The 22,619-nt window shown below is 37.4% G+C and overlaps 1 protein-coding gene across 1 annotated transcript in view; it reads right to left on the bottom strand.

The window, feature by feature from the left end:
• Positions 1-1,344: 1,344 nt before the first annotated feature.
• Positions 1,345-22,619, bottom strand: part of VWDE (von Willebrand factor D and EGF domains) — a 61,831-nt gene continuing 40,556 nt past the window's right edge. Inside the window, exons 11-31 of the mRNA XM_031066818.1 lie at positions 22,384-22,592; positions 20,958-21,943; positions 19,613-19,749; positions 16,704-16,859; positions 16,013-16,117; positions 15,556-15,670; positions 13,982-14,232; positions 13,644-13,863; positions 12,967-13,104; positions 12,327-12,389; positions 10,120-10,800; positions 9,697-9,792; positions 9,512-9,607; positions 8,893-8,988; positions 7,556-7,651; positions 7,124-7,219; positions 6,543-6,638; positions 6,348-6,443; positions 4,986-5,081; positions 4,323-4,426; positions 1,345-3,216 (exon numbers count right to left, since the gene is read on the bottom strand). Coding sequence (XP_030922678.1) covers positions 3,196-3,216; positions 4,323-4,426; positions 4,986-5,081; positions 6,348-6,443; positions 6,543-6,638; positions 7,124-7,219; positions 7,556-7,651; positions 8,893-8,988; positions 9,512-9,607; positions 9,697-9,792; positions 10,120-10,800; positions 12,327-12,389; positions 12,967-13,104; positions 13,644-13,863; positions 13,982-14,232; positions 15,556-15,670; positions 16,013-16,117; positions 16,704-16,859; positions 19,613-19,749; positions 20,958-21,943; positions 22,384-22,592 — 3,954 coding nt within the window. The 3' untranslated portion in view covers positions 1,345-3,195. The remainder of the gene's footprint in view (positions 3,217-4,322; positions 4,427-4,985; positions 5,082-6,347; positions 6,444-6,542; positions 6,639-7,123; positions 7,220-7,555; positions 7,652-8,892; positions 8,989-9,511; positions 9,608-9,696; positions 9,793-10,119; positions 10,801-12,326; positions 12,390-12,966; positions 13,105-13,643; positions 13,864-13,981; positions 14,233-15,555; positions 15,671-16,012; positions 16,118-16,703; positions 16,860-19,612; positions 19,750-20,957; positions 21,944-22,383; positions 22,593-22,619) is intronic.

Below are 22,619 nucleotides of genomic sequence, written 5' to 3'. Positions count from 1 at the left end.
CTGATACTCTGTCTTTCTAGGGTGTGCATGGAAAGGTGAGGTGTTTCTTCTTTTTTGTTTACTTACATGCAAATTTTTATTAATGTTTTCTCTTCTGCTCTAAGTGCTTCTGGCAAGAATGGATTTACTTGGTTTAGCTGTAAAATACCATTTGCTAGCTAAACTGAGCTGTGGGCAGAAGTTGGTAAAATGACCTGATATCAGTACATGACACCTTAAAATGACAGAAATTGCATAAACAACTTTAGTTATTAGCATAACATTCTTACCTCTACATTTGGGTTTGTATATGTACCCCAATGTTATGTTTTGAGAATTTAAACTTTGGATTTTTCCATTTGGACAAATAATGGAGTGGGTGTAGCCCATTTGTCACGTAGTTTCAGTTTTTATACCTATTTACTTTAGGGCTTGTGCTGATATTTCTTCATGAGGTTGCTTTTGGTAAATGGAAATGTTAACTTCTGTCTCTTCTCAGCTATGAAAATATATAATTAACTTTTGTGAAAACAAAGAGCCTTTCCCATAGGGCCCACTTGTTTTATTTTTAAATCACAGCCAACATGACTATCTGTGCTATCTTCTGTGATACAAGCCCTTCCTTCAGAGAACATTCACTGTACTGCATTTTGGAAGATCTTTTCAAGATCGGGGGCAAAAATCAATGTGCACTTGGGAGAATTTTTGCTGGCTTGCAGAGCAACTGTAGTACAACCAGGTAATAAACGGATGATGTACATGGGTACTTTCCAGCACTCTTTAGTGTCTAAAGAAATCATGCAAGAAACTTCAACAGAGGTACTGTTGTTGTGCATAATGTGGTAAGAATCACTGCAAAATCTTCAGTTTGATACAAGGTGCCCTTCAATCCTCCAGAGTGGAATGTGTCAACTCCAACCCTTCTCCCCACTCCCACATCCCCTAACTCTTTTGAAGGTTACAATTTCAGCAGTTCTGTTAACCTCTGCGCACAAGTCCTCTATATAAATCCACATCTTGTTACACTGGGCAATTTTACTGTATTGTTGCCATGCGCTTTCTAATTACAGTGAATTCGGTTTCATGTGTGTGATGGACAATGTAGTAACAAAACAGTTTCAACTAATCACATAATTACTGGGCAGTTTTGAAGTAGCTATCTGGCATTCTGCATGTACTAGTAATTTTTCTGCATCATATGCTTGCTGGAAAATAGCAAAAATAGCACAGCTTACCACTGAGCATTTTTAGCTACTGTAGCAAAACTCTCAATGTGCTTTTGTTCGCACAGCTTGCATTTGGAAAATGTAAAAGAAATAATTTCTGCCTTTAAAACCATTGAAAATAAACAGCAAACACTAACAATTATAACAAAAACCCCCTTTATTGAGCCTGAAATCCTAGAAATGCACATATATGTATTGATTAAGTTTTGTGAGTGAAGGATTGCACAAACTCATTAACCAAAGTACTATTAGCAGTGCTCCAGACAGATGTTATCTTTCTTTTTTGCATGGGACCTCTGTAACTGACACACGGAACAACAGTGATTACAGTAAGACATTATGTGATATTGGTGTGTTTGTACTCTAAAAACTTCTTCAGTACCTTGTGTATCCAAAACAGTTCCAAGAGCTAGTCAGATTTTGTTCATCAACATCTTTGCGAGATGTGGGAAAGGAAATGTCCAAGAGGAGTAGGTTTTAAACAATGTATTGGTTCCCAGATCATCAGGCTATCAGCCACATCAATGCTTGATTGAAAGAAACTAAGGAAACACTGAAATTTAAAACGCAAGTGGGAAATTGGACCTTTTTTAAATACACCAGTCAGGCACTTGGAAATCCATGAGGTATCATTGTGGAATGATGCTAAGCTCTCAAAATGCCAGCTTACTTTGCAAGATGACTTAAGAAACTATCAAAAGGTAAGGAGAAACCTAGGCACAGAGCTGCTAACAGCTATGATTCGGTAATCAGCATCCCAGAATGGCAGTAAATGGCAAAATTACCTCTATTTTCTTCCTGTTCAAAATTAGTGCATATAAACTGAATATTGCTCAGGAGAACTGGAAGTCATGATGTTTATTTTTGGCTTAAAAAGTCAAAGCAGTAAACTTCAATGTCTCAGCTAAAGGGATGTTTGTGTCTATAATGTTTGTTATGGCAGGAGCTGAAATGTTTTTCTCAGCTCTAGGAGAAGATAACAGTCCTCTGTAGGAATTTTATTTTTTAAAAAACTATCTGGCAGCTGGTAGGTGCTAACAGCTCATTGGAGCAATTGGTAATGGAAAAAAATCCTCTGTGAAGTGTTTACAAATACTTTCTGACATGGTGAGTATGGATGGCATGATGTACAACAAATTTCTCCTCTTATTGGTTCCTATTTTAAGAATCAGCATTGCTGAAAGCATTGTTAAATTCTCTAAGAGTCTTGGGAACAAAATTTCCTCATATTACAGACTGCCATCTCAGACAGGGGCATAAAAATCTTACAGACACAGGAATAATTCAGTAGCTGGCTCTTCAAATTCATGACTGTAAGTAATGAAGTCAAAACAGAAAAGTTGGGATCTGGCTTCTGTCTGCAAAGGCTTGTCATAGATAAATCAGAGTCATTCTGCATCTGGCTGGCTGTTAACAGGGCAGGAGGCCTTGCCTTCATTGTTAGTGGCGCAGCCTCAGTTCTGGTTTCCCCTCCTTCCTTGCTACTGGCTTGCTGTTACAACAAGGCCGATGGAAATACAAAACAAGGAAAACCAGTTCTGCTTTTTCTTCTGTCCGTAGCCAAATAATATCTATGTAAACAGTGTTTGTAAACAGGAGGTACCATCCACAAGTGCAGAAGCGCTGCCTTCCTTGCTAGAGTCACCCAACAGCTGCTACAGTCTTGTTCCCTCAACAGAAATTCCATAGTCCAGTTGAATAAACTACAGGATTTTGGGCTCAGTCATCTGATCTGGGAATTCAGTGAAGACATCAGAGGCTGTGGGGTTTGTACATGAGGTAGCAAAAAATTACAGGAATATACATATGTTTTACTGACTATAAGATTGTTGTTTTGAAGCTCACCAACATTTGTGATTATATGACTCATTTAAAATAAGGCTTCTGAATATTCCTTTCATTTAAATGACTCTGAAATTGCCTTCAACCCTTTTGGTATTTTCAAGTCTCATACATCCATGCAGTATTGCAATTGAATTGCCACACTTCTTCAACCAGGATGTCTTTGTACCTTGGAGAGAGAAAACAAATATTAAAACCAGACTTTAATGAGGCAACACATTATTATGATTAAGTTTATTAAACAATTATAATGAATCTCTGCTTGCCTGGTATGCAGAATGAAAACATTAAGTGAAACCTGGGCTTATAGTGTTTTATTTAATGAAGAAAATGTGCCATTTTGACCAATGTAAGATACAGCACTGTCTGACTGACAGTATATGTATTTTTGAGACTAAAAATATACTAACTCAGTGCAGGACATATTTAAGAAAACCTTTAAATCAAAATTATTTCTCTCTTTGGGTCACACTATGGAAATCCATATTACAAACATTATAGTCTTATTGATATAGGACGAGTAGTTTCATGTTTTCAAAACATGTATGAGCAATTCTTTGTTTCAATTTCTGCAACAAATCTACTCCATCTCTCAATTCTGCTGGCAGCACAAATGTGTCTAAATACACTGAAATTAAAAGATGAGAAACACCATAGATTATGCAAGAGGAGCAGAATGCTTTTACTTCAGACATCACGAAACAGTTAGTTGCAGCAAAATATTTAATCAAATTACTTCAGTGAGTGAGCACCGGCACTCAAGAAAGGGAATCCAACAGAAAATTGCATGACAAAGCAGAGAAATGGTCATCATTCCCTCTGATACAAAAAAGTAAAGTTATTCCCAAGTAACACTTGAACTGACTGGCAGCGTAGTTAGATGGGAAAAGATCAGGGCTTGACTTGATGCAAGCTAAGAAAGTCATCAGTAGGACACTCTTCCCTAAAATGGGCCAGATGCTGGAAAAGAAAATAGTGGTTGTTGTGAAGAGGATAGTTAACAATTCCTACTGCATGACAAGAGACAATCAGCTTAATTTGAAACAAAAGAAGTTTACATTTGGTGCTGAGAACAATTCTGTAAGTATTAGAACCTAAAAATTACTGGAAAAGCTCTTAGAAATTCCATTAATTTTCCCTCGCTGCAGAGTGAAAGGAAGAAATCAGACAAAATACACATTTGGTGTACATCATGCTGCTTCACTGGATATGGGTGCACTAGTTAATTAACTCCCAAATCACTGTATTGTGATGGTGTCTTGGCTCTACACGTACCTGAATTTTCTTCCCACAGAGGACTCCAGTATAACCTGGACGACAAGAGCACACGTTGGGCAATACACATTTGCCTCCAAACAGACACTTCTGGTTGCACACAGCTAAAACAAGAGAGGTACATATCAGGCTTTATTCATGGACACATCTTGGTGAAGAAAAAGTGGATGCTATCTCCAGATACTTATTCTGTTTGTTATAGGAACAAAGACCTTGCAAGGTATTTTCACAGCGTAACACCCCTCAGTACAAGGACACTTAAAGGTCATGTGGAGCCAACAGTGTTCTTGTGTCTATCCCATCCCCCTTTTGCTTTGATGCAGATTTAATGTGAGAACATGCTGAGGGCATGAAAGAGACTGAGAAAAGAACATGAGTAAGGTGTTTTTTGGCACATCTTGCTATTTCAAGCTATCACAATGGCCTCTCAAGGCTTGTGCAGCAGCATACAGCATTGGAGCAAACCAACACATACTGCCATGCTCCCAGAGTGCCATCAGATCCTGGAGGGCTTCAGAACAGAGCCATCTCTACTCTATCCTGCCTCTGACACAGATGTGGATAAACTACATCCAAGGTATAGGAGGACTTGTCTGCACTGTGCATGGCTGAAGCATTCTGAGCTGTGCAGAAGCAAGAGATTTCAGGTTGCATCATTCTTACGTGTTTGACACTGCAATCCTTCCCACTGTGGAGGACAATGACAGGTACTCGGTCCAATACACTCCCCACCATTCTTACATTCCTGAAGACAGACTGCTGCACAAACATCACCAAAAAGTATGGTTACATCCCAAGTGATTACATTGAGTTTTTATTCAGATTTCAGGATGCTCTCACAAGAGGTGGAGTGCTTTTCACATACATGAGTCACATCATCTTCACTCAGATATACGTCTAAGGCCAACAAGATATTAAAGAAGAGAGACAACTAGAAACAAAAAGCCCTACAACCAAAACCCACATTCAGAGGTTCTGCTGTGTCATAGATTTTTACAAAAGCCTGAAATACTGAATTAGGAGAAGATCATTGAAGAGCTTTATTTTTTCCAAATTTACCTTTCTAAAGCACACATCTTGGTGAGAGATCTTTTGTCTATCATTCAACTGAACATCCAATGAATCAACTCAAGAATATTTGATCCAAAGCTATTTTCTATGCCCCATTTGTCTGCACATTTATCCCCGCTTATTAAGCCATGATCTACCCCACAAATATATTCATTCATAGCTGACTATTTGATAATCAAATCTCTCCTCCACAGTGTCCAAGAATATCTCTTACCCCTGTAAATACTGGTAATGTTTTTTTTTCAAAAAACAACCCCTTTCCAATAATTACAGAAAGTAATATAGGGAAATTTATTTTTTCCCCATGCCATTAGAGAGCTTATTGTCCATATCAGTTCTTAAGCCTTGGGTGGGTACTCTGACAGACACTAACACTTTAGCCATCCTCACGCTGATTTTCATGCAGACTGTGCTTTTATCCATGCTGACACAATTTATTTATGCACCATCAATAACATTCTTAAGCTAAAATGTGACCCAGAGATGTGCAACCATCACAGTCCAATTTCTACCTGTCCTAAAGAGCTTATGCCCACTGCATCATTTATTCACATCACATCCAACTGTTTCCAGTTTTCCAATATTTCACTGAACTTCTTTTTCTATTCTATCTGGCTTTATGTCCTACAGCACAAATTGGATGTCTTTCACTTTTTTGACTATTCTCTTTGTAGAAATGCAGATGTTTTTATTTAGACAAGAATCCAGAAAGAAACAAATAATATTTGCTATACAAGAATTTCATAGATATTTTGGTCCCATTATTTAGCCTAAGAACTGCATGGTATTAGTTCTCCATCCTAGATTTTGCTGCCAAGATATAGACTATTGTTTTTTCAATGTGTAAATATTCTTTTTTTGGCACTAACTTTGTATTACTTGCATGGGCAGAGTTGCCCTGAGTCTCATATTATTTTTAAGGTATGGTTCTCCTGGTAACTACAAGGTACTTACGAGTGTTACATCTTTGTCCTCTCCACCCTGAAGGACAAGAGCAAATGTTTGGACCTACACATCTTCCTCCATTCATACACCTTGGCTCACAGACACCTTAAAATCAAAAACATCTGCTGTTTAACACATTTAACTGACTACACAGTAATTTATTGTTTATTTTTGGATCACAGGAAGATTTTAAGACTGACTTACTTTTTTCACATCTTCTGCCTGTGTACCCATCAGGACAGGTACAGACATTATTTCTCATGCAATGACCACCGTTCTTACAAGGAGGGCTGCAGACAGCTAAAAGGTACAGGAGGAAAAGGCCGTAGTTTGCATTTTGACTTAGTGATATACTTTTGGAAAACAAGAGTGCAACACTAAGATTCTGACAGTTTGTATGGACATTCAGTACTATCAGGCCTGCCTTCTAAAAATCATATTAATGTGGTTTGGTGTAAAAATTAATAGTAAAGACAAAAGCAAATAAAAAAAGAGTGAAGGTTGGCAACTGTAACTGTACAAAAGTGATAAGTCTACACATAACATACAACAGAACAGGATGAAAGCTGCTTAAATGTTGAGTGGAATACAAGAATAATTTTGAGTCTCCACTCTCCTTGGACAGTTGTTGAATCAGCCATACAATATAAAAAATAGTGTAATCTCTGTTTTACACCACTTCTCAGGTACATGACTTGATCGTTGATTTTATATCTTAATGTTTTCTCACAGATTCCTCATAATGTCAACTAAGGAGTAGGGAGAAGAAGAAAAGAAAATATTACCATTCTGACAGTGGGCACCAAAGAATCCATGTGGACACAGGCAAACATCTGGCTTAGTACAGGAACCACCATTGAGACACACAGGATTACACATTGCTGCAGAAATAGGGTCAGGAAGAGTGGGAAGCATAACAACAAAATAAAGTCTATAAAATATGTGTTTCTGTTTCAAGAACAGGAATTAAACAGCTAAGATAGCTGCAGGTAACATCATTCCTATAGAATCTTTACCCCAAATTAAACGATCAGCATAAGACTTCTCAGAGATGCTGCTGGCAGCGGAACTAACCTGCAGAGACTCAGGGGAGTGTGGGGGCTCTGCATAGAGAGCAACTGCCCACTGCTGCCACCCAAGCCATGCAGTTCTGAATTTCAAACAATGGGAGGTCCTATGGATGCTCTCCCAGGAGCACGGAAGCTGCAGGGTGTTACCTGTGCTGCAGGTAGGTCCATACCAGCCAGGTTTACACTGGCAGGTGTCCGGAGTGAGACATTCGCCACCATTTTCACAGTGCCTGTTGCAAACCACTGCCATCCAAGAAGGTGGAAAAAACATAAGGCAGGGGAGGAGACAGGGAGTGGGAGAACAAGAAAGAGATACATCACAAACTATTCTTGATTTGTTTTTCAGTTCTTTCCCAAAAATTACCACTGAAAGTAACATACAATTCCTATCTGAAGAGGAATTGCTGAACAGAGTAATCTAGTCTCAAACCCATAATAGCAAACATAGATGACAAAGGTAAATAAAATGTCTTTCCATGCAAATATCCATGATCTGGTTATATTTAGTGTTAAAAACATAGACGCTTAAATAAAAATTCTAAACCAAATGAGAAATGCAATACTGAGACAAATGGACTGTGTTGCGTGATGCAAGAGCAGCTGCGTGCACACAGGAACATGAGACTGACAAGCAAAGACATTAAAATATTATGTCTGGGGAAAACCATAAATCACTTCTTCAGGAAAACATCTCATTCTCTTTAGTACTCCTTCACAAAGAGTAGCATTTTTTTGTCAGAATTGAAATTAGAACGGGAAAACCTGAAAACCAGAAGTCCTGCGATTTGAGGAGGAGACAAAGGATTTTCTGAATTCAGGGTCAATAAAGCAATGGTACATTGAGGTGAACAATATATAAACAGCATGTCTAAATTTGGATTCTCTGAAGGATACAAATTACCCATATAAAATCTATCCAAAATTTGGAGTTGCCAAATTGCAGCATGCATGATTTGATATGTCAAAGACAATTTACGTGAGACAAAATAATTCCAATCTTTCAGCTATGATCACAGCAAATTTTTCAATTTTCAGGCCAGGTAAAAGGAAAAAAGACATCATAATGTGGTTCTGAATTCAATTTTCCTGTATCCTAGTCTTTCTGACACACCAGCTTCTGAATATACCCCAGTATCTAATCAATCTGAACTAATGGAAGTTAAAAAGCTGTCAGGACATATGAAACATCTGCATGTTTTTCTAAAGGTAATATCACGTACACAATGTACTAATTTTCTCCACGTTTGTGAATAATAAAATATAAACTATCTGCAGCTTTTATAGTGCATTATGTTTTCACAGTTATGTGCAAATATTGCCTGATGTTTATAAAGCCCAGGTATAGGCACCTTCGGAGGCACAGGTATTATGTCATTTGCTAGCATTAGACAGAAGGCATAAAATATTTAAACCATAATTTGCTTTCTTGCTCCTGAAGAACAGGAAAAATACTGTATATTTTTCTCTTATTCTCTTTTGCTTACTTGTATCACATCTTGGTCCCACAAAACCATATGGGCAGGTGCAGAGATTTCTGGCCAAGCAGGTGCCTCCATTTTGACACGGTGGTTTACAACGTGCTGCAGATACAAAATTAAGTTCAAGGAATTGCCTCTAGAAAGATGCATGGACTGGTTATGCTTTTTAAAAAATGAAATGTTAGTAACTGCCAGTGAGCAAAAAACTGGAAATAAAATAAGCAGATACATGCAATGCCTTTTGACAGAAGTAAGTAACATGAACAACTTCACTTCAGCAGTACAGAGTCCCAATATTGGTGGTTACCTTGAATAAAAGAAAGCTGACACAATTTCCAGACAGTGCTTCCCACTCTTCAGGAGTGTTTAGCTTAGAGGCAACTACATTCACTGGTGAACTGCTCTACTTAATCTGAAAGCTAAATTTAGGAATATCCAACCATAAGCAACATTTACAGTGTGTATCAAGAAAATCAGGACATACACCAAAATGTAACTCAAGAGCTCTGTTACAGTGACAGTAAAATGAACACACCTTCATGCTGTCAGCATGAACAGTCATGGGAGCTGTTCACAGCATACTTTGGGTAGCTATGGATTTAAAAACAAAGACTGCTACATTTACCTTCTTCACAGGTGGAGCCACTGTATCCAGGTAAACACTCACAGATGTTTGGCTTAATGCACTTCCCATGGTTTTTGCAATCAGGTCTGCATAGAGCTGTACAAAAAAAAAAATCAACAACAGTCTGTAAATCATTAATTTGTGCCTATGAGTTACCACAGGCAAAATTAACATGGCATACTCACCAGCCTGACAGTTATGACCAGCATAACCAGGCTTGCATTTACAAATATTGGGTGCCACACACTCCATATTTTTGCCACAGGGTTGTCTACATCTTGCTGAAAGGCAAAGAAGAAAACAAAGAAAGGAATAAGGAAAATGAAAGTGGCATTTCAGCACATTGTGTCTTGCCTAATGTAGTGAACAGATTGCAGAGAATCCATGATGTCGCTGCCCATAAATGCAGAGTCTAAGACACATCAGGAATTTTTAAGTGCATCCATACAACTAAAAGCCTTTAGGCTATGCCAATATCAATAATGAAAATGAGGAAATTCAATACACCACACTTTCCACTGATAATACAGTAACAATATACTTGCATATTATAAAGACATCTCAAGATTCTTTTCTTCAAAGCATTTAAGTGCAATAATTTGTACTACCTCTGCAAGTGAAGCCATCTCCATAATAACCATAAGGACAGCGACCACACTTGACACTTCCATCCTGCCTTGGCTCACAGGGAACGCCAGGAAAACAGGGTAAATCAGAACAGGTCACTGCTTTAGGAATCACTGTTTCGCTCAATTCTTCAGGAAGCATTTTTGGTGGGACAGTGACTTCCACAAGGGTAAAAGGTAAATGACTTGCTTGATGCTTAGTTAATAGGTGCAGAACTCTTTGAGGATTTCCACCTTTGAATGCTTTGTTTGGCAAAGAATGTCCTTTGCTTGTACTTGCTGTGCTGCTAAGGGAAGTCTTCCTGCTGTTCTCAAAATAGCTGAAGGCCTCAACTTGTGTCCTAGTTTTATTCTCAGGTGATGCAGCATGGCTCTTTGAAGATGCGGCCTTTACAGCATGTACTGAAGAACTGTTTTCCATGTCAGCAAGGTGACCACTGATGGTGCCTAGAGCATGAGCAATGTTCCCAGTAACCACAGGTTGTACAGAAGCACTTCTCTGAGAATCAGGTGTCTTCCAGGCAGTGATTGTTTTTACTGTGGAGGCTGGTAGTGTGCTGCTACCGACCATTTCTGTAGAAATAAATCTCTTTGGGACATCTGTTGAACTGGGAATATAACCTGACATGCTTAAAACCTTCTCAAAGGATGATGGCTGAAAACCTGCAGTATGTTAGAAAGGGCAGATAAGTATGTGAATACCATCAGACTTCTTTTCCCTTTGAGGGTGGGGAATGTTTTCTGAACAGATAAACATACAGCCCATTCATTCTGTGCTTCAGGAAATCTCTCCCTGTGCTATGTCACAATGTAAGTATGCAGTAGAACCTAACTGGGAGAATTAGAGAAGATCGAGGTATTCTGATTACAACCTCTCCTGCCCTTACCCATGGCCTTTCCTTAGCAGGAAGATTAGGATAAAGCACGATTTGTAGGAGCAGACATTTCCCATATTAGGTCAGTAAACAGATTTACTGTCAGCAGATTATCAGCTCCATATATTCCTTTCAACTAGGTAACTGAAAGAATTCAAAGAAAAGTTATTGCATATGGTTCATCAGTCTGCCTAAGCAGTAGAAGCAAAGATAAAACCACATGTATGTAGATGCTTATACATACTGATGCACCATGGACAATATTATAGGGGAATAAGCCACTAACTCATAGCACAAGTATTACCATGTTTTATTCTTCAAACTTTTAAATCAACTTTGTTGGAACCCTGGATGCTGAGAATTTATGTGCTTTCAGTACAGAAAGTTTAAAATTCTCAGCATCCAGGGTTCCAACAAAGTTGATTAAACTTTCTGCATGGTTTTAGTAGTAGGATGTTTCAACTGTTTAATAAACATCAGAGACTGACTCAGTCTCCTCATTCAAGACAGCACAAAATGAATGATAAATTCTTCATATTCTGCCCAGGGAAAGTGTGTGGTTTGGGCAAAGAAGTACAGTACTGTAATCCCAGACTGGTAGAATACTGCATATGGGGTTTTAGCATTATGGGGCAGTGGACGAATAAAACGCTAACCTATTTATAACTAGAAAATGGTTTACAAAATGTTAAACTTTACTGAATCATCCCAAAGTATGGTCTCACTGCTGAAAAGCAAACCATTTTGCAGCTGATGAAGAATTATCCAGCCCTAGCAATGTAGTGAGAGTCTACCTTCCCCCCAAAAACAATTCAGAGACATAGGGAAAAGACACATGAGACTTTCCAACAGTGAAACCCCCCGCAGGCACAGACCTGGAAATGCCAGCAACAGCACTTACAGAATTTCAGAATAAAGACATTCACTTGCCATATCCTTCACCTCTCTTCTGAGTTGAAGCAGGAAAATGGCATTCAACATAATGCCATAAACTTTTGTTTATCTCATATAACAGATGTCCCTATCCCCATGTTACCTATTTTATGTCAGTGGTTGGTCACTAAAACAAAAGGCAACTGTAAGAGTGTCATACATCACACTGTTAATAAAATCGCTTGAGTGACCCAAGGGATTTTTTGATATTGACATTTCAGTCTCATTTTTCAGATCAGAATACAACCCCAGTAATTAATAAATTGTGTCAAACTGAAAAATAAAGTGAATAGCATAAAACTGACTAGAACCTTTATCTGCCACCTATATTCTTATCAGCATGTGAATCAGAAATTCTATTTTCTTCAGGAAAAAAATCACCTTTATTTTCTCCAACTTCTCCTCTGGAATCCTTCCTTTCAACATCAGTGTCATCAAAGCTTTCTGAAAAAATGTGAAGGCACATTAGCAGTGCACAGAAGTAGCTATATTTTTTTAAATTTACATAAATTACAAACAGAGTTACAATTTTATTACATAAAAACAACTCAAAATTCAGAAAGTAGATAAAATTTAAAAAACATTTCTTAAAAGTTTTTTGCAGAGTATTTTAAAAACACAAGTTCTTCAGAAATTGCATGTAAATGAATGTTTGGCAGCTCTCTTGGCCTGGGTAAACAGTTCTATGCTAATCAAACTAATAAAAATATATTTTTCAATAACTATTTTATTAATAATTTCTCATATTATGAAAATAATGACAAAAATGCCAAAAATATTCCACTCTATTAATGTAAAAGAATGAGGATGTGTTTTGTATCTGTTTTTTTCTATGTTAGAGTGTGTTTTACAGCTGTGTTGACCCAGTAGAGTCTAACATTGATATCAGCAGAGACAGAGCCCTGCTTAACTGACTGAAAAGAGTTCTAAGTTATTGCTAGAAACATGAAGCACAATCAAAGATATTTTATCTGAATGACAGTAAGACAATACCACTCTTCTGAAAATCAAATAGTTTTACCATGGCATGACTTCCCATCTCCTTGAAGATTATTTGGGCATGGACCACAATAGTAAGAACCAAAAGTATTGAAACAAAACACTCCAGGGAAGCAGGGACTGGATGCACATTCATCTACATCCTCTTGACAATTTTTACCTGTATTGAAATACAGATTTAAATTTTTTTATAATATTGTGTCACTAGACTTTGATGGTGCATTTATAAAAATACAATGTATGCAAGTGCCGAGAAAAAAAAAAGTGCAACCATTCATTTCAGTACATCTAATAGGAACAGCTGATAAGGTTTGCTATTCACATTTTTCCTCTCATACCAAGCATTTTGCTTATCGTACAATATGGAGAAGATGGGCTGTGGGGACCACATGCTTATCTGCAGGAGAAATCTCCTGTGTTTCCCTGTGTTGATGAATTTACCTTTGCAGAGGGAAACAATGCAAATTAGCTTTCATAATGAACTAAAATAAACAACTATTATATTCATGCAAGAAAAATCTTGAAGTATGTCATATATCTGTACCACAAGACTATAAAGTTTCTTCATAATACTACATAACTTACAACAGTAAGTTATTTACAGTGAAAAATTTAAAAAAGAAAATTTTACACATAAAATTAAAAACTCCTATTTATCACTAAACATGATAAATGCATGGAAATAAAGCAGCAATTTACCTTGAAGTTCATGTGGACATTCACAGTAATAGCTGTTTATTCCATCCACACATCTGCCAATACCACACTGGTTAAGTTTACAGTCATCAGTATTCACTTGACAGAGATCACCTTCAAATCCAGCCACACACACACAAAGATATCTTCCACTTCCAGGTGGGAAATTAATGTTTGTCACACATGAGCCATTATTTAGGCAATCACATGATTTTACACTGACCTACAAGACATGCCCAATAAGACAGTTTTCTTTTTTTTAATGAACTAGCAATGAGTTCTGAAAATAGATAAGTTAGGTGTCTTTTTAGTAAGTGTCATTTTACTGTAATATCCATTACCTCTATTTCTACCTTGGTCGTGGCATTGCAGTCATCTGTCAAAGAAAATGTTAATTTGTGGACATTCATTGACACAGCTTTCCATGAAAGGAGACCTGATGGGGAAAGACTGGCACCTCCTGGACCAGAATCCAATGTGAAATGAATAGCAGAGCCCTCTGGATCTGAAGCCAAAAACTGATATAAAAAATTTTCTCCATAAAATGTCTGCAGCACACGCTGAAAATTTTCAAGCACTGGAGGCTGGTTACCTGTAACAAAGGAGATATTTTCCTCCTCTAAGGAAAAGTTGCAAAATACTTACAAAAATTAAAAGGAACGTATCTTTCTACTAAAGAAATCCCACATACTTATTTCTCTAAAAATTCTAATGTCATTTGAATGGCACAGGAAAAACACTTGATACTTTCAATGCTAGCCAGTGACTGCTGCAAGCAGGAATCCACCCACTGTGGCAAAAGCCATGAAGGAAGAAGAAGGTGTAACCAGTCTCAGCTGCTAAACTCCCTCATTTCTAACATCATCCTCCCTTGCAGAAAGAGGTCGTGCTCCTTAGGTTTGGAGTATTGCCTCCAGTTTTCGTTCTTCTCTCATTTCTGACTTTGGCCGTATTGAACTCCAGTCCATAACATGGCTATAACATGGAAATCCACTGACTCCCTCTCTGCTGGATGAGTTTCATTTCATTCCTTCTATTCACATCTCATCCTTTTAGAACAGTTATATCTACCTTTGCTTTCACTACAAGTTTGAACTGGGACAAGATTCATCAAGACAGGCACCAGAAGTCCCATTCAGACAGGACTTTTCCTAATCAAGGCAGAGGCTTGATTTCATAAGTCTTTCACTCATAAAGACACTTATAGGATGGTTGTATTTGTGAGGTTATAGGCTGGGGTTGGCAGGACAGGCTGGATGGCTAATATGAAAGCTCCAAGAAACATACAATTTGGTGAAGGGACCAAGGTGATGTGTATATCCAAAGACTGGTATCTGCACCAAAAGAGCTACAACTTCTATGTTGGAACTTTGTACTACAGAGAAGGAAAATGAAAAATTTAAACTTAAGTTTTTCCTTCATAGTGTGGTTTCTAACTGGACTGGAGCACACCAGACTTAGATGTACTTAGATTTAGGCAATGTATCTATGCCATCAATGTAAATGATGCCCAGATATTAAGTGTCTAATAAATATGACATGTCATTTAATTTAATTTGGGATCTCCACTTGTTTGCCATCAGAATAATTTGTTGAAAAATACCTGTTACACCTGTACGTTGAAGACAAACATATATGAGTGTAGCTGTCCTAAATATCAAGACTCCAAAGTACTAATTAGACTGAAAGTTGTTAATCTTCATTAGTTATTTGTAATTGCTACAGCAGAAGAGTCAGGGAAAGTAAATTAAAATATTACATAAATGGTCTGGAAACAACAATATAATTTTCAGAAACTAACAGAGATGTCAAAACACTTGCCTAGTTAAAATTAAAACATCATTATTATAATAAATTTTAAAACTTCACAGACTTTTGACTACTTGGTATTAAAAAATACCTATTTAGAACTTACTTTCAACAACTGACCAAGTTAACTTTGATAAGTCAGGTCTGCACAGTAAGCAAGGGCTGGTTGGATTTGTGTCTCCTTCACCATAACAGAGTCCATCTATGTTGCATGTTTTCTCCTTTCAGAGAAATGAAAATGTGATTCATTAATGGTTTTGGTTATCGAACTGGCTATGAATTTGTAAGTATCAAATAAAATCTAATCATTCTGCACTTCTATTAAACAACTAAGCTTGCTTTTAAATCTAAACAACTGATAGCAAGTTTGGTTTTACTTGGTAATTATATGAGGAACTTTTGGTTTGATTTTTTACATTTAAAATTGCCTCATCCCAGCTTCTCTTTCTGCGCATTGAAAATCCCTGCTGGAAACAAGAACAGTATGTTCTGCTAATTTTTCTAGATTTTTTTCAGCCTAAAAAATTGCATATTTTCATAATAGAGAGTAGTGAAACACATACCTTTAACATACATAACACAGATTCTTGTGGTTCACAGGTGTGACAGGCTCCATCATATAATATCATTGTTTTAGAGTTGCTATAAACAAATCCATCATTAGAAACCTGCAAGGTGAGCAGTAAAAATGGATTAACTGATACAGGTATTGATAGACCCACCTGGTCTGCTAGCATGAGCTTCCATTCATTAATAGACACCCACGTGCAGGTGTCTAAACCCTCACAAACATCATCAGAAATCTAATCAAATCTGCCAAGGAGTCTAGGCAGATGTCAGTATGTAAGGTAAATTGAATTGTGTGTAAGCTCTATTGACCTTATTGACTCCATCTGTTTGAGAGCTCAGATATCTGCTCACAGGGATTTGTACATGTGGCTGAGCTCAACTCAGTTCTACCAAAGATAGATCCAAGGTCATTTGAAATACTCTAGGATAACTACTTGGCCTTTAACTTCTACTCTTGAAGAATGTGTGTCTCTGCAGGCCCTAGGTTGTATCCACCAGTCCCCTTGCAGGACAAGACTGTCAAACAATACTTGACACTTAAGCTTAGGTGACAAGACTGAGACCCCAAGTTAAGCAAGTTGACTTCTCCCTTTAGTACCATTAAATAAAGGATAATATCTATGTGATGTATTTTCATCTTAATAGGAATATTTGTAAGTAAATATTTGAAATTTCAGAGAGTACCTTTATTTGCCATCTGGCAATGGGTTTGTCATCAACCACATCCATGACATCAGACTGCTGGCCATCACTTGGTAACTGGCATTCAACAGTCCTGGCATTTTGGAAGGCAGCTGGCACAGTTAGAGGTTCTCTAGGAATCCATTGTCTATCACTATACTGAATGTTAAGACAAAAAATTTGTTTTTCACTGAAATACATCACGAAAACTGAAATACATCACAAAAATTTTTACCAGAGAAAAACTCCCCATGTATTACACAGTGTTTGAACCAGTCTAATGTGTCTGGATTAGAATGCAGTGGCAAAATTAGATGACAGTATTTGCACACACAGATTTTTACCTAATCCTGCTATTGTAGAGGAGCAGGCAGAGAAGTCTTTCCTGATGCACGGCCCTCTGGCACTGCATTGCCAAGGACAAACAGCCCTTCCAGCTGGAAGGGAACAGGAGTGAAGCACTGGGTGATTCTCAAACACACTGATCTGACATGCAAGTGCCTCTGCTCCACTCCATCTCTGCTCCCATGCCAGGACAGGCCTTAGTCGAAGGAGCAGATGAGGGTTTTGGCAGGGCTCAGGAACCATTCTGGGTGCCAGGGCAATACTGGCAGATGGCCATTTATCCCTTGCACAAGCCAAGGGGTTGTTCAATGGAACAAGACACCATTGACTTTTCTTGACACCCACAGCCTTTTCTTCTAAACTGCTGTGAGGACAGACCATCTAAAGATCCATTTTGAAAGCTCAAGATAACAGAATAAGGATGATAATACTGTTTGACTGAAGCATTGATGTGGAAGTAGGGTTAAGCATATGGAAAATAAATAAAATGAGATGGAACTAAGAATCCAGGCTGACTAAGAATCAAGAGAATAGCTAGTAAAAAGGATTTTGAGCTTGAGTAGTTTTTACTGAGCTTGCATTTTTTTAGTTACTGGAACCAATCAAAACATTTATTCAATCCCAATCTTCACATGAAGAGTGTGAAGGCCTTGCCTTTTTTTTAAGAAACAGAAAAAGGAACACTTTTGCTAAAACGACACATGTGCTGCTTCTGTACCAGCCACTCTTTTTTTTTTCTTTCACCCTACACTCATTTAAGAAATTCACAGCAAAAGTAAGTATAAAAGCTAAATATTTCTAAACATGTAATTTTGAGTTTAGTACATTTAGTACTGTAACCTTTGAAATGTGTATCGTCTACTTCTTCAGAAACGTTTTGTTACTAGCTGGAGGCAAGTTCAGATGATTTTTTCAGAAACAGCTTAACCTTTCAAAAACCAATTAAAAAGCCTTCAGATCTGTAAGCATTCCAGCTCATAAGGTTCATGGAAATTGGAGTTCAATGTAAAACAGAAGGAAATAAAACTGTATTTTTGTTTTGGAGAGATTAAACATACTCTCATCCTCTACCTTTAAATTCTCTACCTTTGTAATCGTAGGTTCCTGGCCATTTCCTACCCAAACCTGTATCAAGTATCTACCCTAAACTGGGTAAGACAGCCCATGAACAATAGGTTTGATTTAACATTTCAAAAGTCAAAATATTGAAAAGAAAAAGAAATTCTAAATTCTGCCAACATGCCTCTTCTACAAAATTTTGATCATTTAAGTTCAATCTCAAAATAAGTGCAGTTCTGTACTGTTGCAAGTCCATTGACATTTCCTTAAATTAACTAATTCAGAACCAAATAAAAAACAGTACCCCAAACTTCCTTTCTTTTGTATTCTCAAGGAAAAAAATCACAGCTTTCTCCTCAAATGCAACTAACAGCAATAAAATGGCTCTTGTCAGTGAGAAGATCATCATTAAAAGCGATTAATTAGGAAGTTTTTGTGTTGGGAGCCAAATACAGCATCACCAAGACAGATTTCAGAATATCTTGCCATGAGTTAAAACTGACACATTTCAAACTGTGATAAGTGAACTCCCAAAAATTGTCTTACTGCAAGCTTGGTCTAAAAGTCTTTTAATATAAGGGGAGTGTAAACCTACTCTTGACAATCATTTCAAGCCAACTTGAGTGGATATATGTTGAGTTTAAGAAAAATCTATAGCTAGCATTGCCTAATCTGTCAAAATAATTTCCGCATCTGCTGGAAATAGCTAAGAAAAACTATTGTCTCAGGAACCCATTGAATGGTTCCCCTTTTGCCAGCTCTCACCCCTTCCATCATCATACCAATAAAATACAGTTTTACTTTTAGTTTTTTTTGTTCTCGTGTCTAACATGACATAAAAAATTGTATGCTGACCATTAATTCCAGGCTACAACTTGTAAATTGCTTATATATTTACCTTGAAATTCTTTTTAAGAATGAGCAACAACAGTCTCTCTACACAAATTCCCCTTAAGTTTACAGTGAAACATTTTTTAATCTCCTTTTCAAACCTGACATATATCATTAAATACCCATGGTATTCTACCTCTGGGAAATGGACAATGTATCAAAAATGCCTTTATCTTTTCTTAATAGATTTATTATGTTTATAAAAGGCTATTTCAAGCATTAGATTTGAGACAGAAATCTAGTAATGGCTTTAACCCTGCTGTCCTTTTTCAAAGAAGTGGTACTTCAATTCCTCTCCACAAGCACTTAAAAATACAACGATGTGCTGGTTGTTACTAATAGGGCTGCCCTTGCCCTCTTCTGACAGATAGCTGCTGTGTGCTGTTATCTCCCTCCCAGCTGCTGAACATTCCCATTATGTTTTGTATTTCTCCTATCATGGAGGAAATGGCAATCTTGCAAAGTCTTGAGTGTTTGCTGCAAAGTGCTGAGCGCCTTTGCTTTTAGCTACCACTAAACCATTGGGCTGTGTGTATCAATGAATAATACGTTTGACATTTTGTCCCTTGTTCTCTAAGAAGTTTAAAATGTAATTGTCACTATTCAGGGAGACCTACTTGCAATTTGATGATTTCACATTTCAGGTTCAATGAGTTCCTGAAGCCATGTCCAAACACTCTCACAGATGTGCAGTCATACTGTCGAATATCGCACAGCCCAGCATTCTCCAGCTCTGTAATTTCTGGGGCCTGGTCTTGGAAGCAGAGATTAGACAATAAATGCTAGTATGAAATCTCATTCATATGCATTTACATCATGCAGTATGTTTATTTTTCTATCCAACCATGAAAATTATGTAAACAAGAAAATCTGGGACCAGCTGAAAGGAAGCATAAACAGAAAGACTACATTGTTACACTGAAACTTTAAATTTAAAGCTAGGCTTCTGTCTTCTCTTGGAACCTCAGTATTGGGAAGCATAGAAATTTCAATTGATAAACACTTGTGAATACGTTTTGCTTTCTCAACTATGGTTCTTTACATTAGACTTCCAGAATAAAATTGAAATGAAACTAAGGCCTTAGAAATAGGAACTGGAAAGGAGGCAGTTAAGCAATAATTTATATGGGGATTATTTTTTATTAAAAAGTGTAAAACCCCAAACAAACAAACAAACAAACAAAAAACTAAAAAAAAACTCAGATGGAAGTTACTTCAGGAAATAAACTGACAGATCAGAACACTCAAAAACAGTTTTTATGAGGCAAAACCATCTTATTCCTCTTGAAGTCAAACATTTCTTATTATTCTATTCCCTCTTTCTCTATTTGCTCTTAAGTATGTCAATAAAACAAAAACATGATTACAAAACAAAATATTAACAGGTTTTCTTTTGAAAGAGTTTTGACTTCAGTAGTACTGTTCATACTTTTCCAGTGTAATTGTTCAACTGAATTTTTAGTGAATATCTTACCTACTGAAAATGGAAAAAACCCTGCCCAGCACTATTTGCTACAGCTCTTTTTTCTTCTTGGACTACCAATTCTGCTCCCATCCCATCTAACAGTTAGCTTACAGAGATGTAACATCACTGAAGACAAAAACATCCCACTGATATTTAATAAGCAGAATCACATAAACTATAAAAAACTAAGGGAGTGATGAATGTGGCATATTTTCCCTGAAGGAGACAGCATGTGGAAACACTGACAGTCTCCTGGGGCTACACTCTGCATGGCAAAGGGACTTTTTAATCTGACCTATTAGAAACTAAGCTCATGTTTTGGCCTTGGAAACAAGAAGGCTGAATGCAAAATAATTACAGCTGTAGTAAACTGTAACTAAACAATTGAGAACCCTTGCTCATGTACAAAAGCAGGAGAGAAAGGAAGCCAAAAAAAATACATTTTGCACAAACACTGAGAACATTATTGCAGTAAATCTCATGCCCTCCCCACTTACCAGACAGCATGCTGCAGTCATATGAGCTGTAGCCTTGAAAACATGCACAGCCCCATTCGGTACATTCTCCATTACCACTACAGAGACTGGGACACTTCAGAGCAGTAAGCAGGCTCTCAACTGACTCTTCAAGTTCCTGTGGGCTGTAATTTATTTCTTCTAAAATTCTTTTCTCACATTCATTCTCCAGCAGAGCTAAGGAAGCTTCTGCCCAGCTGAGGTCATCTTTCAGCAGCAGATCTTTAAGGCACATATCGATGGCATCCCCTATTCGCTGGCCAAGGAGGGCACCACAGGACCTTCCTATGCTGGAATTGGCTACTGCCTGCTGGCACAGGAACAGAGCACTAGATTCAGTAAGGCCTGAAGGTGTGGGCCAAGAAGGAAGGAGCTTTTCATCTGTGTCAGTGGCATGGTCCTCTGGGAAAAAATAACTATATCCCTCTAAATCTGTTTGGCTGAGACTCTGGAAGACAAATACTGGATGGTATTCATAATAGTTTTGGCGCTTCCCTCTACTTGTAGCAGATTGAGTTTTGTGAAAATGACTGCTGTAATAGTGAGAATTCCTCCTAATGTCTAAGCTTGAACTTCCCTCTCTTTCTGTATCAGTATTTCCCTCTGAGATGGCAGAGTGCCGTGAGTTTAATAGCGATTTTTTGTGAAGTTTGGTTTGATTATTCTGCCTCTGCAGAAGTGTAGATGAATCCATTTCATGTGTAGACGAACGTTTCTTTAAGCCCCTGACAAGATCAGCAGGACCAAGATACTCAGCAGTGACATCCAGTCTTGGTATCAAAGAAAGAAATCTACCATTTTCACTTTCTTTACACGACAGAGGAGGTTCTGACTGAGTAACTGTCTCCAGATTGTTTGCTGGTTGATATAATCCAGCATCTTCAAGTGTACAGTCACAGAAGAACATTTTTCTAGAAGATGTTAACAAAGCAGGTGTCTTGTCAAACAAGCTCTCTCCTGGTAAAATTCTAGTGAGGAAAGGAAAAGGTGAAACTGTATCATCTGAACTATTTTCTTTGTGTTACTAAAGTATTAACGTTTTTTTGTTCTTTGTTGTTTCATACTTCTACAGCATAATTCTGCATCACACAGTTGTATCTAAACAGCAATTAAAACACAAAACCTCAAGAGTAATTTATAAAAGAATTGAGACGAGTGGATATTTACGGCATGCCTTGGTTCTTTGTTCCAAACCTAATCAAACTAATCTTACATCATAGAGGTTAAACACTTACTTTAAATTTTCTCTTAAATTAATTATGGAATGTAATTATGACATTCTAATATCAACTTAAAAACTTAAGCAAAGTCTTTTTTTTTTTTATTTTGGCAAGTTTTTAAGAGTGTGAAGCAAACGGGAGAACCAAAAATGGTGGCATTTGATTCATCAAGAGAAGCATTTTTTTACCTCCATTCCTTAATAAAAGAAAAAGGAACATTAGCATGGTTTGGGATTTCCATGCCACTTGCAGTGTGATAGTCATTCTCTGCATTTCCATCAAAGGTGCCACAGAGTCCCACTGTATGTCTGTAATCTGAACTGGGTGCCCTAAGCGTTAGGCTCATCCCCCATTCACTCACATCAGCACGAACGAAAGCTCCAGAAGAAAACAGAACCTAAAATGAGATTGAAAACAGCCTCAT

The sequence above is a fragment of the Geospiza fortis genome, unplaced genomic scaffold, assembly GCF_000277835.1.
Source record: "Geospiza fortis unplaced genomic scaffold, GeoFor_1.0 scaffold138, whole genome shotgun sequence".
Classification (NCBI taxonomy): domain Eukaryota; kingdom Metazoa; phylum Chordata; class Aves; order Passeriformes; family Thraupidae; genus Geospiza; species Geospiza fortis.
The sequence above is the reverse complement of the archived record's forward strand: the minus strand, read 5'-3'. Positions and strand labels throughout refer to the sequence as shown.